Below are 25,015 nucleotides of genomic sequence, written 5' to 3'. Positions count from 1 at the left end.
TGTGCTGGAAAGTCTCGTGCCGTCGTGCGGCCCCTGCCTCGGTGCAGCTCCGCCAGGAGAGCAAACCCGAGAAACGGAGCTCCGCCAGGAGAGCAAACCCGAGAAACGGAGCTCCGCGTCCTGCCTCGGAGCCCATGCGACGAATGTTACTTTTCACGCCCTGGACTCACTTGGCAAAAAGAGTCAAATTGCCTCTCGAACTTGCACTTTAGTTTTTAAACATCGGCAGGATTTTACGTAATTTTTGTAATACTTATAGAATGTTTTTTATACATTTGTATTTAGTTTTCTTTACTTGCTTACCTTTTCTCTATTTTGCACTCCTATCGGGCTTTGTATCGTTGTAACTCGCTAACCCACCCCGATTGGACATTTGTAGTAAAGAGCTTCATAGCTCATCGGATTCCTCCTAAATTAATATTCTGGTTTGGGCTTGTGGACATAAAACGAGCATTAAGCGGGGTTAATTTCCATTAACGATGGAAACTCAACATTCCCATTGACGGGGATGATTTATTCCACAGGACAAGCTGTTGCTGTCCCACGAAGTGGTGCTCAAAAGTGATACAGTATATGCCGTCAATGACTTGCAGATTACCATTGACAACTACAACCTTTTTCGGCTTGACCGAGGATCTAAAGGAGGTGGAATTGTCAGCTCACTCCTTGTTTAAAAAATGTTGCTTTGAATGTCTGGCTCTCAGAATAACTCTCCCAAATAATCAACAGATATTGGTAGTGTGCTGCTATAGACCGCCTAGTGGGATGGATGTTGCAGCTGCATCTGCACTGAGAGAGCTTTTTGGGGGCCTCCCTATAAAGGTAAAATAGTTTTAGTGGGTCATCTAAATTGGAATTGGCTAAACCCGCCGGCCGTGGCCACAAATTTTGCAGATGAATTTAACCTGTTTAAATTAATAAATGTCCCCACAAGACCCAACCTAAAAAAATCCGGGACAGTCATCTCTGCTTGACGTCCTATTGACAAATGCCCCTCACAATTTCGCACTGACTGGTGTTCTGGGTAATAACCTTAGTGATAACTCCTTCATTTTTATGGTGAGATCATCAGCCAGACCCAAAGCCCCCCCCTACAATAGTTGAGAAGCACTCTGAGACACTTCAGCACTCAGGCATTTACTAATGATGTGCTTCACTCGGATATTGACAAGGTCTGTGATATCCCCAACCTGACTACGGCTTGGGAGACCTTCAGGTACACGTTTCTCCAAATTCTTAACAAACATGCTCCGTTGGTTAGATTTAAAACTAAAGGCAACCACCCACCATGGTTTGATCCTTTGATTACAAAGCTCATGAAAACTAGGGACAAGGCTTGGGCATGTGCTCAGAAAAGTAATTTGGTCAATGACTGGCTAGAATACAGGATTTTAAGGAATAGATGCGTCAAAAAAATACGGTATGCAGAAAATGCCTACTTTTCCTCCACTCTCCTGCAATCACATGAAAATGCCAGGATTTTTGTAAAACAATCAAATGTATCGAAAAGGCATCCAAAACAGACAATCTGCCCGTTGAGCTTAACCAAAATGGGGAATATTTTTCAGATCCCAAAAAAATAGTTGACAATTTTAACCTTCATTTTTCTGAAGCTGGTAATCTTTTTGATAATGTATTGGGAGTCACCCCTGCTCATGCAAATTCCTATACCCCTGTCCAAACATTAAATGAATTTAGTTTCCAGCCAATCCACGAAATTAATGTTCTGAAACAACTGTCCTACCTCAAAGGGTCCTCCTCTACCAGAGCAGATACTATTCCCGTCTTTGCTCTACTAACTGTTGGTCATCTAATATACAAACCTATAGCCCATATTTTCAACCTGTCCATCAAAGAAGCATCAGTTCCTCTAGAATGGAAACATTCCTATGTCCGTCCACTTCACAAAGGGGGCCCTAAAGATGACCCAAATAACTACCGACCTATCTCAATTTTGTCCCCATTGATAAAAAAATTTGAAAAATTATTGAACTACCAAATTAGCAGTTTCCTGTCCACCAACAATCTACTGCATCTAAAACAATCTGGGTTCCGAAAAAAATACAGCACCACATCTGCTGCATTAGACTCTCTGAATCACATTTACAGTAGCCTTGATAATAAGCAGTACTGTGCCTGTCTTTTTCTTGACCTGTCCAAAGCTTTTGATACAGTAGACCACAACACCCTGCTTAGTAAACTAAGTTGCCTCGGTTTTTCCGAAAACACAGTAAAATGGTTAAAATTACCTCTTTTTCTCGCACCCAAACTGTATTCACAGATGGTTGGAGATCAAACAGTGTTAAGATAACAAAAGGGGTTCCACAGGGTTCCATCCTCGGCTCCCGCTTGTTCTCTTTATGTCAATGACTTGGGCATTGACCTGGATCATTCCAGGATAAATATTTTTGCAGATGACACGATACTGATTACTGCTGGCCGCTCTCCGGATGACGTGATTGCTAAGCTCCATGGTGATTTCAACAAACTACATCAGCTAGTTGCTCTTAAACTAGTCCTGAATACCTCCAAAACCAAGGTGCTATGCTTCTCACCAGAACTAAAGCAGGAAGTTATTTTTTCCCCAATTACATTCCTTAAATAATTATCAAATAGAGCAAGTCAAGATATATACGTATTTTGGGGTCATCCTGGATTCAAAACTGAATTTTGAAGATCACATTGATAATATTGGTAAAAAGACAAAAAAAATTGGTTTTCTGTATCGACACAAGCACTACTTCCCCCCTATGTTCCGTTTGGAATTGATAAAAGCTACCATACTGCCTCTACTTGATTACTGCGACATCGTGTATAAATCATCCCCAAGTAGTGTACTTAAGAAGCTTGATTCCATCTATCACTCGGCCTTAAGATTTGCATTGAACTGCCCATATAGCACTCACCACTGTGATCTCTACATTGGGTCAAACTTAACATCTCTTAATGTTCGACGGCTTGTGCACCAGATCTTATTTATTCACGATGTGCTTACAAAAAAATCCGCAGACTACCTGCTGGATCTCCTCTGTTTCAAATAACAAATTTGACCTCAGGTCTTCGCTCATTTACCAGCTTCACATTCCCTATTGCCGTACAAAAACTGGAGGAAGGGCCTTTGCTATCGATGCCTCCAGGGTCTGGAATGCTATTGCCAATAAACTGCAACTTGAATCGCTACCAATGAGATATTCTCTCAAAACTGCTCTAGAGGAGTTGTACACCCCTAGCTGCCACTGCTATTCATTGGCATAAAATCAAATAAAATGTTTTCGCTCCGGATGACACTGCAAATTATCTGTATTGATTTAGCGTGCTGATCTTAAGGGTGCATTGGAAAAATTGATACTCCGATTGATGCTTCTGTTGTTGTGGAGTAACTCATGCAGCCAGCTATGGCTCTAGAATTTGGTGTTACATGTTATTTACGTAGTTTATTGTAAAAATTCGGTCACAGTCCCTATGGTCACTGTTATATTGCAATTATGGCTTTGTTTGGTGATTTCGAAAAGTTTTTTGGTTTGGACGTGTGTTTTATTGTAGTATGGAGTTAGACTGATTGCCTTAATCTAAGTTTTTTTGTGGTTGTTGTTGTTGACTTGCATCCCACTGGGATTTTTGCACACAGCGTTGGTGTACGGTGCTTTTTTTTCCAGGAATATTTTGCTATTTTTTCATGGATTTTCTGTTTGCACACTCACATAGTCACTTTAAGATGTTTTCTTGTTCGTGTTTTAGTTTTTTTTTGTGGTTTCACCGGAATCAAGAGCCGAATGGCTCACAGGGCTATACCAAAATAAACTGAAAGTAAAATAAATCTGCGAAAATATCAACGATTACGTGAACACGTCGGGTATAAAGACAATGCAATACAGCATTTAGTATATTTACAATCACAAACCAAGTACTGTACTGTCATGCAGGCTGTTGGGGTTATTTGGCCATACTTCACCATGCTGGTGAGTGTGGATTGAAGGCAGGGAGGATTGAAGTACTTTAAAACAATGGATTTTGCTAAGCTGCTGTTTACGTAGCCAATTAGTAGCTTAGCGATGGATAGACATTCTATACAAGCTGGCAAAAACCCAATGAGTTATGAGCTGGTGGAAATTTTAGAGGTTACGTGGGTAGATACATTAAACAATCGTACGTAAACACGAACAAAATATGGAATTATGGAGAGAAAAACACTTAGCAAGAGAAAACGTTTATACACAGTGTAAATTACACTAATGGACACGTGAAATTGCAAATATCAATTGAATTCAGTCTGCATATACCTTTACATATATCCCAACAAAAAACAACGGAGAAACAAAATTAACATTTATTACAAAATTACAAAGAGTGCAAACCAGCAGGCTTTTGAATGTTACGTGACAATAAAAACAGCACTTCCCAACTGCATTGCACGAGTCCCCACTCACAATGATGCAGCTTTAGAAGTCCAGTATTCTCCACACATGTACCATACTCGTTCAATCTGATGCGTGGACCATGTGTGGATGCGCTCATGCATAGTTGCAAGTCGGGCATTGCGATTGAAGACCATGAACCAGGACCCAAAAACGAGACAATGCTTTTCCCAACAGTTAATCTGCAATTCATGAACATGGGTCGTGTGTCCAAATGCCCCTAAATGCAGATTGTTTTCAGACTTCTTGCGAAGGGGTCACTCTGCGGCTCCCGATCTTCGGGACAAGAATTCAGCTGCGCTTCCGGATCACGTGCACGGCGATCTCTTGTCATTCCGAAATGCACGTTCTGCTGTGTTGTGTTTAAAGGATATGAGAATAAGCCTCTGGTTTACACGCAGCTAGGTGACCTCACGTGTATTCACACAGGTGACCACAGCCCGTGGGGCAATAAGGAGATGTTTGTAGCCAGTCCATAATATGGTTGAGGTGGCCTCCATGGCTGCAGCCTTGGCACCACACAAACAGGCCCCGCACCACATGGTGGCACACGGCACACACGCTGGCACATTGACGACACCTGCAACCAAGCGCATGCACACACAGCCACATAAGTAGTCACCGACACAGCACATAACCATATATAAGACACCCAACAGAATGGACCAAGTGGAGAAGCAAGCACGCTAATGGTCCAGTAAAAGAGGTCATGCTGTCGTGAATCAAATATTTGTGATAGATGGATGTACAGGTAAATAAATATTGATTTTTTTTCTCAATGTTACCAATCTTAAATCTCAGAAACTAAGCAGGGCTGAGCTTGGATCGTGGTTAGATGGGCAACTACCATGCACCAATGTTTTTACAGGCTTGTGGGGATACGTGGTGTGGAGTCGAGGATGGTTATTCACCTTGAAAAACCCACAATGATCAGAATTGGTTACGTATGGTAAAATAACCCCCATGACCCGCATGGTGTGGGGAGGCCCTCATCCAGCAATGGATTAACAAAGGGCTGTACATGTTCAAAGAGCCAATATTAAATAAACAGCCCTAAAATTAAAGTGGTGCAGATACAAGGTCACTAAAAATACGAATTTATGTACTCCTAAATTTACTAATTTTATGAACGGTAATGTTGCAGTTTTAAGTTTCTCTCTAAGTAAACAAGTTACACAGTGGCACTCATCTCCATTGGCAGCTCCGAGCCAGTGATGCAAATTCCACGGTACCAATGCAGGGTTAGATCTCTTGGTAGGATGACCAATGTTGACATAACACTCATTGGTATTTTATTGACCACATTAAAATGATAAGTTGAGTCAACTCATGACTGGGATTTGAAATCACAACCTTACATTGGTTAGTCGAGCAGTTTTACCACACCGACATCTGGAAGTGATGTTTACTGCCATATACAAATAATTAGCATTAGTTTCATAACTAATTATCATACTTTTTTCACAAAGCACGTTGAGGACATGTGTTTTCTTTATACATACCCCACACACTAAGGATGGTGGATCTGTTTATACTGCTCGGTGAACCAAGGCAGGTGCATTTCAGACACTTTCCCAGTGATTCAACTACCCCAGAAAGAGATCAAACCAGCTAATTCTGGATTGCAAGTCCACCACGGCAGCACAACCGATCGTCAGGTCGCACGTGGTGGAGTAATGTGTGGGCTCTCCCAACTCTTCCAGAATTTCTGGCCAGCCTGGAAGAGCAGGTCAAAACATCCTCTCGAGGAATTCTCTCGAGCTCCCAAACACGTGGTGGTCCTTCTGACAGCAGTGGCATGAGCAATTAGCCGCTGTGCCTTGACACTTTAACACCTTGAACCCACACACAAGAGGGCTGCTGCACAACAATATGGCTGCTGTCAAATATGTTGAGCAACCGCTGGTTCTGTTTCTTCCTTGGCTAGAATCTGAGTTCCTATCAGGTCCTAAAGAATGACCTACCCCACCAAGGCTCTGTGTTGGCCCTGATATGTTGCAATATATACATCAGTGATGTCAGAAAGCTACGCTGATGACATAGCTCTGACCACACTGCACATCGATTTGTAGCTGCTACTGAATCCATATAAGAGAGACCCCATGCACCTTACACAAAAATAGATAAAGTTCCCCAAGATAACCTTTAAACGCCTGTGGTGGTGTGTGCTGTTCGCGAGCCCCCATGAAAGCTGGGATGGCATGAGGGGGTGGGGGGCTAACAGCACCCAAACTGCCTTTGTCATCCCAGTTCTGATGTTTACACCCCGCACTAGGTGCTAATTTTTAAGGCTGAGTCAATCTAGCGGAGGCCCGAGACCGGTTTAAATATTTGCCACTGTTATTAGTCACGAGCGGGAAACAACCTCGGGTCGCCGGTTTCCTAGTGCAAACCACTACACTGCTGCTCCCCACACACACACAGACAACAACAACAACAACAACCGCCATTCGCCACTAAGTGGCGGTGACGTCACCACGACGCTTGTGCCAGGCTATGTGCACCGTGAGGCCACGTGAAGTGTCGAACGCCCGCTGGCAGGAGGTCACTGGGCAGACCCAGGTGCCACGGGTCGACTGACTGAGATGACTGGCTGATGCACCACCTGTGCCCCCTACTGTGCCAACCTGCTGTGCTTTAGCCACCCGGCGCTCCGCTCGTTGTTCTGAGCGTCGCTCCTCCGCCCTCCGTTGTTGTTGGAGGGCGACTGCCTCCAACTGCCCAGTAGCATCCTTCACGAGCCTCCTCCACAGAGGCCGATCTTGACACCGCTGGTACCAGTCATCGGCAAGTCCACTCAGCTCCACGTCCTCCTGTACCACATCACTCCATCTCTTCTCTAGCCCGTGCCGCGCCCGCTTAGCCCCCTCAATCCGGCCAAACAAAAGCTGTTTCGGCATGCGGTGGCTGGGCATGCGGGCTACATGACCCAGCCATCGGAGCCTTGCCTGCCGGAGGAGCTCACCGATGGGACCCTGCCCAGATCTTTCAAGGATTTGTGAGCTCCTCACACAATCCAGTCTGGTTAAACCCAGGATGGATCGTAGGCAGGCCAGCCTAAATGTTTCTAACCGGCGAAGATGTTCCATTAGGGGGGTCCACGTTTCGCAAGCGTAGAGAAGGGAGGGAATGACCGTGGCCGAGAAGACCTGAAGCTTAGTGCGGAGCGACAGACCAGGTAGCTTCCACACAGCGTTACGCAACCGATGAAAAGATATTGCCGCTCGACTGATTCGGAGTGAGACCTCTGCTGTTAAACTGGAGCCAGTCATAAGCACACTGCCCAGGTATGGGAAACTCTCCACTCTCTCCACAACTGCCCCATCACCGATTGGCAGTTGTGGGGGTGGAGTGTCCGATGGTACAAAATACCCAGGCAGGTGCTTAGTTTTGGTGGGGCTGATGGTAAGGCCCCACCTCTTAGTGGCACGCTCCAGTCTCAGCAGCAGCGTCTCCAACACACACAGACACACACACACCCCCAGTGATGTACTCACTTGTCACAGAGCCAACCCTTGCCATCGAGTGAGCGCTTGCAGGCGCTGCAGTTGAGGTGAAGGCTGGTGGACGTCTGGTTGAGGATGTTCACAGCCTCACACGTACTCAGTCGGATCACCTGTGTGGCTACAGACCACAGCTTAAAGCGGTGTAGTAACTCCAGGTATGCCGTGTACCAGTGCTCCTGTGTACAGCCAGACAGCCAGATGCAGACAGGGGCATGAAAAGTAGACGTTACAATTTACAACAAGTGTCGTTTAAGATTGCGTTTAAGATTTTTAAAAAATTAAGCCGTAGGATTTTCATATTTTTAGGTAAAATGGATTTTAATTGCATTTGTATAACTTTCATTGTTTATGTGATATATTTAAGGATTTTAAATATTATTCAAGGGTACAGTAATTATTTAAGTGTGATTTTTTAATAATATATATTTTAGTAGTATAATTAAATGGAACCTCCTGTGATAGCAATTTTGGTGGAAAGACAGCGGACGTGACATTATGTAAGGCACGTAATTTCCCGTGACATTACATCTTTGGATAAATTCCAAATAAATATATTTCATATGATGTCATATCTAGGTCCGCTTTTTAGATTTTTCCAATGAATCCTAAAACCTAGGACATGTCCCGAGTGAGTATGTACATCTGCCAATGACCCAGTCTGGGAAGATGTAACTTTAGAAATGTAAGTGTTTCAATCTATCTTCATGTGTTTATTCGTTTCGCGAAGACCGTGGTCGTTCAACAGTTTGAAAATCCTTTATTCAAAGTTCGATGTAAAATTTATCATCAAAGCCTCCGAAAGCAAAGCCCATCCTCTGCCCTTACCCGGATCCCCATTCATAGTGCTATACCTGCACAGTCTGACTGACGTGCTGGCCTGCCCTCTGACCCAGCACCAGCAGCGCTGACACGGCCATCTGTACGTCGCCCATCTCCGTATAGTGCTCCAGCATAGACGTAACTGTGGGAGAGAACCTATGGGGCACGCATGTGGAAATCCAGCACACACAAAACGTCAATCAAATACACACAACGGAAATCCAGCACACACACATGCACGTTAATCCAACACATGTACAGGTGACTATCAAAGACAAAGATCCCCATACAGCCTTAACAGACTGTTGGGGCAAGTGTTGTTAGCATACACCTATGACGGCCAACATGACTCACTAGGGGGTGGATGGCTAGCACAACGCCCGGTCGCCTTTGTCTCCCCAAAACTGATGTTTACACCCCGTACCAGTTACTTATTTAAGGTTGTGTCGACCTAGGGAAGGCCCAGGACAGGTTCAGATATTCGCCTCGGGTCTCTGGGTTCATAATGCAGTGCACTAGCCACCCCACGACATAAACACACACAACTCCAGCATATGCGTATCCTGCCTGAAGCGACAGGCCCAAACACGCACGTTCACACGGGCACCTTCTTTACACTATACTCTTTGGTTCTATTCGGTAAAGTCACGTAAAAGTATAAAACAAAAAAAATTCACGACGTTTCGGCCACAACACAAGTGGCCTTCATCAGGTGAAGGGAGTATGGATCCTTGCAGTCACGAAAGCTTCAAATCTAGAATCTTCTTTACACTGTTACCTGCTGTAAGGAGCTACTTTGTATAAACGCAGCCCATTGCACTGGGAGGACAGAGGAAGTACAAAGCCATTCACAGAGAACGCCAGAATGTGGAGAGACATAATTATAGAGGATTGTGCAGGGTAATATTATACGCAATATTCTAATATTGAAAAAACGTAGCACCTAGTGGACAAATGTTTTCAAACGTGACCCCAGTAAAGAGAGGAATAAACGCCGCGTGTGTGCTGATAGTGATGCCTTACGGACCCTTCAACTGGCAGGGACTGTCCGAACAATGGGCGCGACACGGATATGAGGGACACACTTTCGGCAGGTGTGATCCCAGCTCCCCAAGCCCCCAGTCGCCTGCGCACCACAAACACACACAAACAACCATCAGTACACATAGGCCATGCTTTTCATTATCTAGGGTAACTCAATTATATCAGTGGTCAGATTATAATGGTTGTGGATTAACCATGCTGGTGAAATTTGTTTATGCACACGCTGCTCAAATCTGAGCTGCTTCTCAGTCATCCGCTCAGCGACTCCCGTGCCCGCATGACCACAAACCATGTTCATAAGTAAACCGCTAAGTTTTATTAGCGATAAAAAGAGATGACACGTTCTATCCCTATTCCACATAGGTAAACAATAAATATATTATGATAGCCTAGTTTACATGTGTTTGTCTTATCCGTATACAGCAAAAGCTCTGTTATACGGCACTTTAGCATCCAGAATGTTCTATTAACTGGCATCTGTCATCGACGGAAATACAAATCTTCCTTCACGTATCCAGAAAAATTCCGGCTGCCATCCGGCATCTTGCCGTGTGCTTATCATAGATCTGTTGCTTACTGAAGCTTCAGGACACTGCCGAGTGGTGGCATAAGCAGAAGTCTATACATGGAGTACTGTACCTCTGTATACTATACTATGCTCTAAACTGTCCCACTGCCAATCAACTTAGAATGCTCTACAACTGACTGGTGAGTATCTCTGTAAAAGAGTATATTATTTCTTACATCATAATTAAAATGTAGGCTTCACTTCTTTCTTTAAAAGTTTTATGTAAATGGAAAATTTAGTGAACCATAAGTATATATTTGATTAACTGGCACCCACCATTTTCTATGGATGCTATATAACTTTAATTTTTCTGTCTATGTTTTGTCTGGGCCACCGCTCTCGCCCCCCCGCCCCCCACTACCCTGGAAAACCGAGAGATGACCGCACATGCATGTTTACAAGCATGTGTTACACGTGCATCGGCTATTGTCAGCATGTGCACGTATGTGCGAGCGACACATCTATGGAGGAGGCTCGTGAAAGATGCTACTGGTCAGTTGGAGGCAGTCGCCCTCCATCTACAACGGAGGATAGAGGAGCGATGGTCGCAACAACGAGCGGAGCGCCGGGTGGCTAAAATGCAGCAAGTTTGCACAGTAGGGGGCACAGCTGGTGCATCTGTCAGTCATGTCCGTCTGTCAACCCATGGCACCTGGGTCTGTCCCGTGATCTCCTGCCAGCGAGCCTTCGACACTTCACGTGGCCTCAGGCACCTTGGTGGACGTCGCCACCACTTAGTGGCGAATGGCGGGTGTTGTTGTTGTTGTTGAGCGGCACGTCTGTGTGTACGTCCGCGAGTGCGTGAAGAGTGTCCACATGCGTGCAGTTCACGTGCGTGGGTGTCGGCATCTGGGTGTAGCCCCACCTTGCAGCTCCCCCGGGTCGCCCAGACCCCTCCTCCACGCCCCTCTCCTCCTCATCCGCACTGAGGCCCGAGTCCCTCCTGTCCCCCGTGAGCTGTGCAGGGGCGGCCGCAGGGCCCTCGGCAAAGTCATGGCGGAGAGGGAACGCTTCCACCGGTAGTGAGAACTCCCGGAAATCTTCTACGGTGAATGAGTGGCACAGCAGAGAGAAGCTGTCATCATCACTAGCATCTAGGCCCCGAGGAAAACTCTCATCATGTAACACTTGAATTTGTGCATACCACGTAAGTTGTGCGTTTTCGTGTTTGCGACCGTCTTAGTGTGCTCACCAGCGGGTGTGTCATGTGTGAGGAGCTCCAGGCCACCTTCTTCCCCATCCCCAAAGAAGAAGTCGGTGGTGCCTCCCTGAAGACCAGCTGCCAGCCCAGGTAACGTCTCTGCGTCACTACCCTCCGTCTCATCATTGCCGCCGTCTGTGCCGGCTGACAGATGGGTGGTCCACAGCCGAGTGTTTGTTAAGCAACTCTATAGAATAGCGAGGCACAGGGTATTCGATGAAGGGTTGTTGTGTTAGAAGGTGCTGGTTCAGGTTAGAGTAGACAACTAAGCAGACACTGACCATCAGGTGGGGGGAAGGTGGAGGGGTCTCGGAGCCGCCCCTCTGATCGTCCTTCCCCACCCAGCACCGGCACCCCCTCCTTCACGCCGAAACTAAAACAACATCAACAGGACTCACCAAAACGCAGAAGCTATGCCGTGAATCTCCGCTGCAAGAGAGTGGCGTGGTAGCTGTCTGGGTGTGTCCGAGAGAGATGGATGCAGGCGCGCAAGCTGGAGGAGAGGGGGAGCAGCGGTTGCCCGCACGTACATGCTGGAGGGCGGCAGCGCAGGCGGTTTGGGAACGAGGGAGGCGGGCGAAGCCGAGTGGTCGCCGCCTCCGTACAGCAGTTTGAGCATGGTCCACGTCTGCGCCACCTGGAAGCGGCGGAGGCTCCCTGCCACGCGCGCGTTGTGGTCACACAGCTCCCCGAGAGGCCTGCGCCCACATTTCATCACCAAGTCACCCCACGGGCATTTCGCTCAACAAGCGGGGCTGGTTTATTATCTGTGCTATACCGCGTAACACATTGCCATGAATATTTACAACTTTGTCATCCCACCGCTGGATGAAAGTTGGATGAAGGCCTCCCCACACCGTGTCTGTCACGGGAGTCGTTTGACCATACTTCATAATGGTAATCAGTGTGGGTTGGTGAAGGGGGGAGCTTGGGACCCGTTCAAATGTCACTCACCCCTGATTCAAGCCAAAGCCGGGAACTAAACTCAAAGCTCAGTGCGCAAACCATTGGGTCATCAATTCACCTCGTTGCCAAATTAATAAACTAAACAATATAGGTCATTTTGAGCAGCTGACTCTCATCATAGTACAGGAAGATGTATTATCTGCAAAAGCGAGGAAGACGAAGTATGAATGGTGGTGATTACTCCAACCTGCCATTAACAACCCTCATGAAGACAGTGTGATAACGGTCGCATAGTGATAGTGGATGCCATGCCGTGTACATACGCATGACCAAGATTACCTGCCAGCCAAGCAGTATCGTTGAGCCGTTTCCACGAACCAGTCCGTATGCAGCCCTAGCACCGGGTCTAGCCCTTCCCCTCCGTGGGGCTCGAACACACTCAGCACACTGCACACGCTGCAAAACCGTGGTACATGGGACACTGAGCACACTACGCATTGGATGCAAGCAGTGCCACAGATAGAATAATACTAGAGTCCCTTTAACAGCGCAAATATCTTTAAAATCATCACCCTGCACATACACATTCAGTCCACTGTCGATCCACTGCTGGGCGAGGGCCTTCCCACTCTCTGAGGGTCGTGGGGGTTACCCGAGTACGGATTGATGAAGGCGGACAACATAGAATTGTAAGCACAATCAATGTGTCTGCACTGCCCTCTGATACCCACCACGTTATGCCTCAGCAGCCTATAATACTAACTTAATGTGTGTATGTTGAACTTCTTTTACACTGTACGTAGCCAACCGTGCTAATCGGAGGTGCCGGGGAAGGACAACGAACTAAACACAAAAGCAGTAATAGATTATTGTTGTCGTCCATCCAAGAACGACTTATGCTCAACCATGCTTCGGTCAGAGGCTTGAAGCTCCGCAGGATCTCCAAAAAAAACTACCATTCGCTCCTCTAGTGACCCCAATCTAAAACTTTTGTTGAGTTATCCGAGATCCCAGAGGCCTCCCCAAAAACTCGTGAGGGGCCCTCTGAACGACGTGCGAGACCACCCCCCACCTGGCACACGTGTTCTGGGCGGCGGGAAGCTCTGGGCTGTCGGAAGCTGGTGGCTTGCGGATGAAAAAGAAGGGGTAGCGGCGGTCACCAGCAAAAGCCTTGCGGCCTGACTCTAAAGCGCAGAGACCCTCCTTGGCTGCAAACGCCAGGTCACCCCGTGGGCCCACACACAGCCCCTCAGGGTTGGCACTGTCGGCTGGCCGGGATGCATCCTGCCACAACGAAAACACCGAAACAACACATAAATTAAAAACTAACATATACATTATATATATTTTTTAAATGTTAAATAAAAAAACACGTAGCAATAGCTTCATAAAAATACTCCGGTTACCAACAGTGGAAATACAATTTAACTGGAAGGGAAGAGGATGCTCAAGGAAGGCAAAGTGCAGGAGACGCTGAAGGAATAAAGGTGGATGAGGACGAAGGTCGAAGCATGCAACTCAAAGCATCGGATGGGGCAGGAGCTTTGTTATCTATTGGATTCTAATCTAGATGATCACTAAATGTACCGCAGCATGGTATTTTATAAAGCTCTACGAGCTTACATCTTACAATCTGCCACCAAGGTATAGATGTGGACCGAGCCCATAAAGCTAGCAAAGGTATATCATTCAAGAAGCACCAAGTTTGATTCTCTCTTTGTTAGGGCTGGCCTTTTAATTCAAGGGAACCTCCATATTAAACATGAAATTATCTGCAGGCATATATGGTCTTAAAAGCAGAAAGTTTACAGGAAATAAATATTATGACTTGTTATAATGATGACTCAGACATTTAGGAGGAAAAGCATGTTACTTAAAATGTCAGAATCCTCAAAGCTGGGGGGGTATTGAGAATAAGCAGCATGATATTCAATGTATTTATGTTAAACTTAAAAGCTGATACCTGACCATCTTCAGAAAACTCACGAAGACGCCGCGGAGAAAACATGACGCAAACAGCACCGCAAGACGCCTCTGCAGTGGGAAACGCCGGCTCGAGATGAAAAAAATATGGACCGGCCAAACACAGGCTTATCTGTTGTCTTTAGGCTAGAAGATGAAGCTTATATGTGATTTTTTTTCAGCCACATCAGTGGGAGGGGCTCATGTGACCCACAAAAGCAGGTAATTGGTTAAAAAAACGAAATGTTTGCACAAGGAGGCAGTGTAGTTGTGGATGTGTATTGTGTCTGAGGGAGACAGTGGGGGGTAGAGGCTGAGGTAACGAAACGACCTATTGACATTTTCTGCCCACAAAATCACGTGTTGTGAATTGTGTGGTTGTGAGGTGTTTGTCATAGGTTGTAAATGTGAGGGACTTTGTTGTTCACTACCAGTGGTATAAGGATTATGTGAGAGGAAACAAAGAGTGTTTTTGAGAATTATATTTGGGATCGTGGCTGAGGGTCTGTGGTGGTTGTGGTGATAATGTGAAAGCGAGTGGTGAAATGGGTGGGAGTTATGGAGTTGTGTTGTAGGCCCGTGTTTTGGAGTATCTGTGACTTGTGAAATGTTTAGGTTGTGAAATGTTGTGGACAACATTTATTGTATATCTAATAGGGCCACCCGTGAGAGGTGACTTTAGGAAGGTTTCACATTTGTCAGTGGTGGAGTTCTGATGGGAGATTTTTTAATTTTTAGTGTCATGATCTTTAACACGTTCGCGACCAATATCATCCATAATACAGTTTTTTTTCGGTTTGATCTAACCCAAAAAAAACGGTATTATGTAATTATCTTTGTTTTCAGTACACTGAAATTATTCCAGGAATTTACGTATGGTTTGGTTTGGGGGTGGTGCTTAGAATATTGACCCCTTTGAAATCTAGAGTGGTTTTATTTATCCTGTTTGGCAACCACATTCTCATATGTCCTGTAATCTGCGTCCTGTTTCTCCTTTGTATTGCAAGTCACAGACTTTGCAGGGTAACAAATAGACCACACCCCTCAATTTGGGGGTGGTCACAGGGTCCTTTGGTTTGGAGCTTTTCACTTCATACAGACGTCTCACAACCACAATACACATCACATGATTTTGAGGCCAAGAAAATAAAAATAGGTCTTCTAATTACCCCTCCCCCTTTCAGCCTCCAGACACCACAACATTGACCCCCTCTGACATCCATAACCACACTGATTTTTGCTTAAACCCTTAGTTTTTTTTTACAATTTACCTGCTGTTCTGAAGCACATAAGCACCTCCCATTGACATGGCTGAAAATCGCATAAAAACTATTAAACTATTATTTGTATTTTACCAGGTAAGACCCACTGAGCTATATAGCTCTTTTTCAGAAGTGACCTAGCCATAAATGACAGCCCAATGAAGTGGCATATCATGTGGAAATTTATCGCAGTTAAATACTCATAACACATGTTTATAAATGTGAAGGGAAAAACCGGAGGACCTGGAGAAATATTCACGCAACCACAGAGAGAACATGCAAACTCCAAATATACAGGCGTCAGGATCGAACCCACGACCTTCTGTATAGCAGGCAAGGAGGTAAACATCTCGCCACATAGCCATGCATTCAGAGGGTCTCAGCTCCTGACAAAGATAAGCCTGTGTTTGGTCCCTATTCGAAACGTGTACAGCAACTTTAAGCATCTATCTTCACCTCAAGCTGGTGTTTCCCACTGCAGAGGCATCTCTTTCACTGCTATTTTCATCACCTGACCATCTTGTTGAATTACCTGCTAGAGCTTGCCACCTGACCCAGCAGGGTCCACAATACAAACAATACTGTCATAGCTATATGATAGTATTGTCCAGAGCCATATGCGGATGTCTTCTCCATTTATATCCAGCAGTATAAATGGCTACACCACACCGCACCTCTGATTAGAACGGTTGACTATGTGCAAAAGAAGTTGAACATACATATGTACAAGAGCCTGAAGAAATGCACAAATTAGCTTTCTTTGCCAGTACCAACATTTCAACTGGAGGCAACAGTGAGAGAAAGTAAGAACGCTGGTGTGGTTATTGTGCTTGAGGAGGCGAGCTCGTAGCCACACGGATCCGGGAAGCACCTTGAAGGCGTGCTGAAAGAGGGTACAGTCCTTGGAGCCGGAGAGCAGGTAGTGGGGGTCATTGCGCCACGCGATGCCCGTCGTGACGTCGCGGTGTTCTGGAAATGCGGCAAACGGGATGTAGGGCCGCCGCACGTCCCACACGCTGACCGAGTGGTCCACCATCATGGAGCACGTGGCCAGGTGATGGCGGCGTTCTGGCCGCCACTTGACGCGCGCCACGGAGGCGATGGTCTGCACGCAGTACTGCTCGCGCGCACGCGCACTCGCCACGTCCCACACCTTCACCAGCTTGTCGCGACCACCCGTGGCCAGCCAGCCTCTGCCAAGAAGGAGTCGAGTGTCGGCAAGGGGAAAGACAGAATCAGAATCTTTATCATTTATCCTGGAGGAAGCCGATGAGCCATGGGGCTCTTTTTTTATCAATGTCCAGCAGGGGCGGATCAGAAAGTTACAATACAAAAACCGACAGCAAGTCACTAAAAATAAAGTATACAAGTACAAATTGCATCAATTCCTGCCGATTTTTCAACAATAATGCAAGTTTGGGCAAGGCAGCAAAACAACAACAAAAACAGTCCCAGACTACACTTAGACAACACCCGGGCACTGCACAGCAACAATAACGAAGGCAAGAGATATATAGTGTAGATAAGATTTCACTTTACTACTCTTATTTCCCTCCAACTCGTATCCACTGTATCTCTATGGCCTATATGTGCTATGAAGAGGGCCCATTGCCTGAAACGTCACCGATTATATGTTTCCTTTTAAGGCAGAGTTATTGATGAAAGTGATGATTTTCTTTTATTTGTGCTTGTGCACCACTGCCAATGCGGTGTCAGCAGATAATGTTTTTGAGGAACAAAAGAAAACAATCAGTATTCTCCGCAGAGTGCTCCATGTGTGTGTATGTATGTTGAACTCCTTTCGCACCTATAGGACCTTTTTTTCCAGTGTCCAAGGTGATGAAAAAATAAGAATAAGTTTTAAGATGTTCAAAGACAAAATAGATACTTTTCAAGTCTGCATTAACCACACGTACTGGTGGCAAAACATACAAACAAAAATCTACCAATATATGCATTGTCTTTGAAACCGATTGGCCGACACCAGACAGCCTTCATTATGGCCTTGTCCCACCAGTGTTAAACCAGAGAATGCCTTTGAACTTCTTTCTCACCATACGTAGCCAACCATGCTAATCGGAGGTACATGGGAAGGGCAACAAAACTAAAATAAGTTCTAGAGAAATTAGTTTTAAATCTAGATTTAAAAGTGCATAGTTCCAGTGGCGTCCTAATATCACGGGCATACAGTGCATTACTCTGAAGTGCAGCCCTGAAAGCCAAGGAAAGGAGGTTCTAGATCGGGGGGGGGGGGGGGGGGGAGCCCCTCTCTCACCTCTCGTCAGGATGCCAGTCGCAAGTGAACACGGGCCCATTGTGTGCCGTGAACATGCGCTCCGCGCGGTCTGATCGCCGAATATCCCACAGCTGCACGTTTCCATTCTCAAATGTGGCCGCAAAGGAAAAGCAGTCCCTGGGGCTGAACTGCACGTCGCGTACGCTCTCCGACTGGCCTGCGGATCACGCGAGGCAAAAATAAAAAACACGTTATCTGCACTCGCTGGGCTAAATCACACACGGTGTTTTGATTTCAAACTGCCTCTGTGGAACACGCAAACATAGAATACGTTGCTTTGGCTGCCCAGCCTGTGAAACATGTTCAAAAAGATGCATCACCCTGGCTTTCAAACTGGTATGGTCAACCCCCGAGCTATGCCCTAAAAGAGTGTTCTTCGCTAATTTTCAGAGAGACGCCACTTTCGCCGAGAAGACATCATCAGTGTGAGGGCTGCTACACCGCCATACCGCCACACTGCCTGGCAAGGGGTGTGTCTTCACATGTTGTGCATTGTCGGGGGCCGCACGCCAGAGGCCGCACTAAAGGCCACCAGGGGCCACCAGTGGCACGCCGGCCTTGTAATGTAAAACACCACCCTAAAACAACAAATAATGAATTCACAGTATTTTTGACCGACAGCTGGATTCGGGCCTCCCCATGCCTCGGTGGTCATAGAAGACGTTGGACCATACGTCACCAAGTTGGCCAGTGCGGATCCACGATGTGGGCGTCAGAGAACGGTTCAGGTATCACTCGCCACTGATGTTAGCCGTGGCCGCGAATTGAACTGAGGCTCAACCTGATTCATTGCGCAGTGCGCCAACCACTCTGGAATAACATTGCCTCTATTTTCCACGCTTGACAGGTGCACCATAAACATCTGGGCTGGCTCTTGCAACTTGGCAGGGGGAGGAAACTGGGGGCTGGGTACCATTGAACGTGCTGGCGCTCTCCTTGCGCCGCAGGTCGAAACATTTCATGAAGCCATCCTGGGAACCGCTCAGCAGCATGTGCAGCTCGCTGGGGTGGAAACACACGCGGTTCACCGTCCGCTTGTGCTCCGCAAATAGCAGCTCCTGTAGGGGAGTTAAGAGGTGGTGAGTGGTACAGAGTACAAGACATGGCAGCAGAGTTGGGACAGAGCTATGATTACGATTTGGTTTGAGCTCCAATTCAATTTGTATGGATACAGCATATAAATGTGAGCACATCTCAAATGCTAGAGGTTCATGGTTATGCGGTTAGGAGTGGTGATGTCGTACAGCGTATTTTTGACAATGTAAAGGGTGCGAGTTCTCATTTTTGGCAGAAGACTCATCTCAAAGTGAGTAACACTTTACGGATAGTCAACGGTGACATTGTTATGTTAAACGACTACCAATGGTTTACAGTGATGGACACTGTTCCACACTTGGCGCAAGGAGAGACTGGCAATTTGATCAAACTCCGGCACGTGGGCTAAGGAGTGGGACTATAAGTAGGGGGGAAAGTGAATGTGCGGGATGGTTCCACCTGTTTGTTGCGTGACGCCTTTCCCAGGTTCCAGGTGAGAACGGCCCCATTCGTGGCGGCCGTGGCCAGCAGGCTGTCATCCATTTGGTGCCACGCCACATCCGCACAGCTGTAGTTAAGCGACGGCTTGCGGCCCACGCGCAAGTTGGCGCGCTCCACAAACTCGCCGTCCTCGATGGCGTACAATTTGAAGACGTTGCGACCCGCCACAGCCACCTGCAGCCCAAAGTGTTACCTCTGTGAGCCGTGCTCGCAAAAGCGCTGCGCTCTCTCACCGCAAACCACACGCCAACTGGGCCCCAACTCCACAATTAGCATGGTTGGCTATGTACGGAGCGAAAGAAGTTCAAAATACATACATGCAACACTGAACTGCGCATTGTGGTCTTATAAGAATGAAATTTTACGTGGGATATGCTGCCTTGATGTAATGGTGAGCACAATGGACTTGCAATCCAGAGGACTCTGGCTCGTTCTGCCAGTGCGGCAATTGAAACAATGACCAAACTTCTTTAAGCTTCGTCCACTCAGAAAATCAATGGATACACCTTAGTTCATTGGCAGGCTGCATTTATACACATGTATGCCTATGTCACACTTAGGCCTCAGTAGCAAAATAACATACAAAATATAAATCAAGAAACAATATATTTCTTGAATTGAATCGCGACCCTGAATCATAATGTCACATCACCAGGGTCAACCACTTCTCTAGAGGACCGGTCACGTGACCGCTGGGGTCCCTGTGCAGAGCCAGAAGGAGTGTTGTTATTTCTCATACTGTGCCTAGGCTGTGTGTTTAATAGCGGTGATGAAGGGCTTGTCACCTGTGAGCCATCCCGGCAGACGCTAAGGGCGTTCGCGGGTCCATCCAAGCTGATGCTCATTGTGCGGCCACTCATGCTGCTGGTGCTGAACACCTGAGTACCACGCACCGCCATGGCTGCAAGTGCTGTCTGCCTGCACCCGACACAGCTAGAGAAACACGGCGTAGAGTTACACTGACCCCAGCGATACACGCACCGCACTCATACACGGACCGCAGCGGTATAGAGATCCAGCGAAATACACACACCGCAACAATACACAGACCCCAGCGATACACACACCGCAACGACACACAGACCCCGGCGATACACACACCGTAGCGATACACAGACCCCAGCGATACACAGACTGTAGCGATACACACACCCCAGTGATACACACCGTAGCGATACACAGACCCCAGCGATACACAGATCCAGCGATACACACACTGTAGCGATACACACACCCCAGTGATACACACACCACAGGGTTATACACAGACCCCAGCGATACACACACTGCAATGATACACACACGTCAATGTTACACAAACCGCAGAGAAACAGACACCGCCACGATACACACACCGCAATGTTAAACACCAGATAAATATACATCGCATTGATTACACACACCAAAGCGTTACACACACCACTGGGATACACGTGCCACAGCGATGACGCACACCTCAGTGATTAACACACAAACTTATTCCGTGACCTTTCTGTGAATAATCGCTTTTTAATCTGGACCTTAGCCCTACATTTTACGAAAAATGCCTAACCCGTAGCCTCGCTGTTGTGCACCCTGACCAGATGCCACACTGTGCATCCACAGGCGATTATTCATGCACTACCACCACCACCTTCAGACACGGCCAATGCACTGTTGGATGAAGGCCTCCAAAAACCTGCGATATATCAACCCAGCGCAGGCACACGCGCAGATTCCATCGCTCCATCTCCCCCGCAGTCGGCCCTCTCGCATCATCTGTCCCTTCCAGGCCGGGCCGTGTCCTCCCTCCCGGGCCCCAACTCAATTATCTAAACGCTTTAAACCTGCGTCTCTGTTCTCTCGTCCGAGCGTTACCACCGTCATCAGTCTCGCAGACATCGCGAGGATGCGTCTCTGCACGCAGCGTCCAGTGAACGCGGCGTTCCCGTGCCGCGTGCGTGTAACAGGCAGGGCACGTGACAGTGACAACACAATATCGATTACAAACTTTATTCTCTACGGCCACATTGCCTTGCCCCGTAATGTAGGGTTATCACTTCCTGTTGTCAAGCTGGGTTTACCAAAACAAACCCAGTTCTCATCCAACTCATCGCTGTGCATCGTTTTATTCCTTTAGAGCGCTGTCTGCAATAGCTGCCCCGGGTGGCTGCTCATGCGCACCACGGCGGTACAAACTCAACACACACACACATTGAATCTCACCGATGCAATCAATCTTTAGTTGAATCTTTGGAGTGAACTCAACGGAACGTGCCAAAGTTATTTGCGCGCATGTACCTGGTTCTGCGCTCTTACAAATCGAGGGCTCTCCCACCAGGCTCCGAGAGCTCTGTCACCTGGATAACGAAGACACTCTGGACGGTGAGAAACAACAACAACACCGAATGTCAAAACCGGTCAGTTTGCGTGTCCCCAATCAATGCTGTTGAAGCCCATGGGTCGTGTTACAGATACTTTAATTCACTGAAGAGCGAGCCCTCGCTAATCCGTTTCGCAATTTAAAAGCGCAGGGGCGGGAAATTTGCTGCGGCGAGGAGAGAATGAGAAATGTGAGTTCGGAGGCGCCTGGCGTGGAGGTGGATGCTGGGTTGAGCGGCGGAGCTCCGCGCTGGGGCGCCTCCTCCTCTCCCCCGTGTCCCACCCCGACCCGCTCCGTCTCCTCTCCCCCGCGCCACAGGGAGGAGAGACGTGGCGACAGAGAGAGAGAGAGAGACGAAGAGTGGGAGCCGTCACGCGCCACGTCCCTCTCGAACCCTCACCTGAAGCCCCAGGATCTCACGCCTCCTCCTCCTCCTCCACGCCCGGCCGCTCCGCCATGCCCGCCTGCGTGTGACGAGACGCCAGCGGCGGTCGCCAAATTGTTTAACATCTCGCCCCGAGGGCGTCGCCGTGCACGCGCGCAGAGAAAATCGTTTCGCTGGCGATGCCCTGGGAGCGTGTTGCGCAGCGCGAATGTCGCACGTCGTTTTGTGAGGTCCGCCTGGTGCAGCTCCACAAGAAGGCCACTGTTTGTGTGCAGTGAACGAAAACCCAATGAATGCTCCTTCAACATTTTTTAAATATTTTACCCGGTAAGGTCCACTGAGCTATGTAGCTATTTTTTCAGTTAGCGACCTGGCAATCACAAATGATACCCCGATGAAGTGGCGAGGCAGTTAACATCGCCTATAACTGAATATATTTTCCCTTTCATTGACGAACATGTTGATTTTATTTTATTTCACTTGCGCCACTGCCAATGCGTCATCAATTACTTTGCGTGCTATTGAATTTCTGATATGAGTTGGGAAAAAATGAAGATCAGACACCGTGAGTTGCATGTTGTTGATATTTGCAGAGAACTGTGAAATATGAACATCTGATGCCAGATACACGACTCTGTAGGTCATGCTGCAGACAGCTGCGCCAAGTGAGGCTTTTCCCAGAGAAGGAAAATTACTCTCCTTCAGTAACTGCAACTGGTCACTGCATATTCTCTTGCCTCTGTTCAAAGTACCTACAACTTGGAAACATTACCAGAGTAAGAGCTGGTGGGAGGTTCATCTCCAAAATTTCACGAAAAACCATTGATTGGGAAAACATCCGAATGGAAAGGAAAGCATTTGCCAATTAATTGCCCCTACAATTGCATGCATCAGTGCACAAAGCTGGCTGTACATACTGAACCTGTACCATCACGTATCAACCTACCAACTGGAGCACAACAATTTTGTGAAACACCATATTCCACAAATGTGTGGTGCCATTGTTGGGGCCCATATTCCTGTGCATGCTTCACAAGAGAAATAGTGCGATTTTGTTCACGGGAAACAATGGTTATTTGTTTTGCAGGTTGTTGAGGACAATCAAGGCCTGTTTAGAAATGTATCTGAAGGATCACCTCGCAGTGCCAACGATGCTGGAGTTTTGCGTCCATCCTAACGTTCTGGATACGCTTAAAAGACGCTGCCAAGCTTAGCAGTGTTCATTGGAGCGCTGTCTAACCGACAGTTCTGATTCTTCAACCTGAGGAAGGCTACTTGTGTTGTGGCCGAAACGTCGTGATAATTTTATTTTATTGTTTTGTTTTTATTATTTTATTATTTCCCTTCGACGTGACTTTACCGAAAAAAAACAAGAAGGTGGTGAATGTTGTGCAAATGGTGTGATGAGTTAAACCACAAGTTAATGCCCACTGTTGCAGCAGCTTGTTCTTGCTCTCTGCACAATTTTTTTACGAAACGGTGGGTGAAGGCTTGGCAAATGATTGGCTTTACAAAAGTGGAAGGACGGAGAAGTTGCTCAACCCGCAGCACTCGTGAGGCAGGGCCTGCTCGTAATGCTGTTCTTTCTGTTGCGCATGAACTTCCGCAGCCGATGGATGAATAAACAGCACCCTTTGTGATCACTGCATGTGATGTGATCTTCAAAATTTATAAGCCCCCGGGGTCCCCATAAGCCCCCCGGGGTCCCCCATAAGCCCACTGGCGTCCCCCATAAGCCCCCCGGGGTCCCCCATAAGCCCCCCCGGGGTCCCCCATAAGCCCCCCGGGGTCCCCCATAAGCCCCCCGGGGTCCCCCATAAGCCCCCCGGGGTCCCCCATAAGCCCCCCGGGGTCTCCCATAAGCCCCCCGGGGTCCCCCATAAGCCCCCCGGGGTCCCCCATAAGCCCCCCGGGGTCCCCCATAAGCCCCCCGGCTCTCGCATAAACTGCGTTGCGACGTCATTTTTTGTCTGTTGAAGGCGAACTATACGGAAATCTATTCTTCTCAACGAGCTCTACACGATGCGCTAATCAAAGTTTAAATGTTTTGTTTATGTCTACGGCAATTTTGGCAACATGACAACAAAACGATCCGCGCCAGGTGGGTCACGGCGTTTATGTGCGCGGTGGGACGGAGTCGCCAAAAAAACATTAATTACGATTTTGACTTCCGTTTATTCGGGACCCCGAGGTCCCGACTTAGGTTCAATTGCATTGCTATTGCAAAAGCCAAGGTGGAGCTCACTGCCCACATGAAGTGCATGGAGCCACGTGATAAACTACTCGGGAGACAAGAGGGCCAGGCTTGAAGAAAGGCACCCACCCCCTCGTGTGCTGTACTGGCTATCACAGGTATTTACTAATTACACTTGCCCCAAGTCTGTTCATGCTATACAGGGGAACTTTATCTTTTTGGTGGGTCGTGGGTGATGGTGGTCTTTGATGGTGGTGGTGGCAGATAACGGTTGTAGTGATGGAGGGTGATTGTGGTGCAGTTGGTGGTGTCACAATCGGATATGAACACAACACCTGTTTTCCCTGTTGAAGTGGTCCATGGTCCAGGCTTGTACCCGACTGCACACACCAGCGCGTGTGATGCGTGTGTATGACGATCGCATGTGCAGAAGGTGATCGCGTAGTGCAGTGCTCTTCAACATGTTTCACCACGACACACGGTTCTCTCGAGTTTCCTCGATCATCGCAGCCACACCGAGCCAAACAACTCAGTGGGCCCGGATGGGTGAGAAAGTGTT

At 47.4% G+C, this 25,015-nt stretch overlaps 1 protein-coding gene across 5 annotated transcripts; it reads right to left on the bottom strand.

Annotated features, from left to right (window-relative positions):
- Positions 1-4,311: 4,311 nt before the first annotated feature.
- WDR24 (WD repeat domain 24) lies at positions 4,312-22,409 on the bottom strand. 5 transcript variants are annotated; one of them, XM_032959107.2, is made up of 17 exons: positions 22,278-22,370; positions 21,796-21,872; positions 20,301-20,448; positions 19,474-19,689; positions 18,893-19,037; positions 17,959-18,136; positions 16,555-16,876; positions 13,532-13,743; positions 12,799-12,915; positions 12,084-12,251; positions 11,835-11,926; positions 11,545-11,697; positions 11,218-11,395; positions 9,768-9,866; positions 8,773-8,896; positions 7,913-8,097; positions 4,312-4,995 (listed from the first exon to the last, which is right to left on the bottom strand). In XM_032959107.2, exons 3-17 carry the CDS (start codon positions 20,412-20,414, stop codon positions 4,827-4,829), a joined length of 2,472 nt encoding a protein of 823 aa, XP_032814998.1. In that variant the 5' UTR covers positions 20,415-20,448; positions 21,796-21,872; positions 22,278-22,370; the 3' UTR covers positions 4,312-4,826. The 5 variants fall into 5 exon arrangements, with proteins under 5 accessions (XP_032814998.1, XP_032815000.1, XP_032814996.2 ...); XM_032959109.2 differs by having other exon boundaries at positions 21,796-21,854; positions 22,278-22,352; XM_032959105.2 differs by lacking the exon at positions 21,796-21,872 and having other exon boundaries at positions 22,278-22,409.
- Between the last annotated feature and the right edge of the window lie 2,606 nt (positions 22,410-25,015).

This window comes from Petromyzon marinus, chromosome 22 (genome assembly GCF_048934315.1).
Source record: "Petromyzon marinus isolate PM22_M1 ecotype Great Lakes invasive population chromosome 22, UKy_Petmar_22M1.pri1.0, whole genome shotgun sequence".
Taxonomy (NCBI): domain Eukaryota; kingdom Metazoa; phylum Chordata; class Hyperoartia; order Petromyzontiformes; family Petromyzontidae; genus Petromyzon; species Petromyzon marinus.
Note: the sequence above shows the minus strand (reverse complement) of the source record. Positions and strands in the feature narration are given on the sequence as shown.

Coding starts and splice junctions, on each gene's coding strand:
- WDR24 (XM_032959105.2), bottom strand. CDS start 22,387: ATGTTAAACAATTTGGCGACCGCCGCTGGCGTCTCGTCACACGCAGGC. Junction 19,690..20,300: donor TCTGCCGGGATGGCTCACAG/GTGACAAGCCCT, acceptor TTTGGGCTGCAG/GTGGCTGTGGCGGGTCGCAA. Junction 13,744..16,554: donor TCTTTCAGCACGCCTTCAAG/GTGCTTCCCGGA, acceptor TCGTTGTGGCAG/GATGCATCCCGGCCAGCCGA.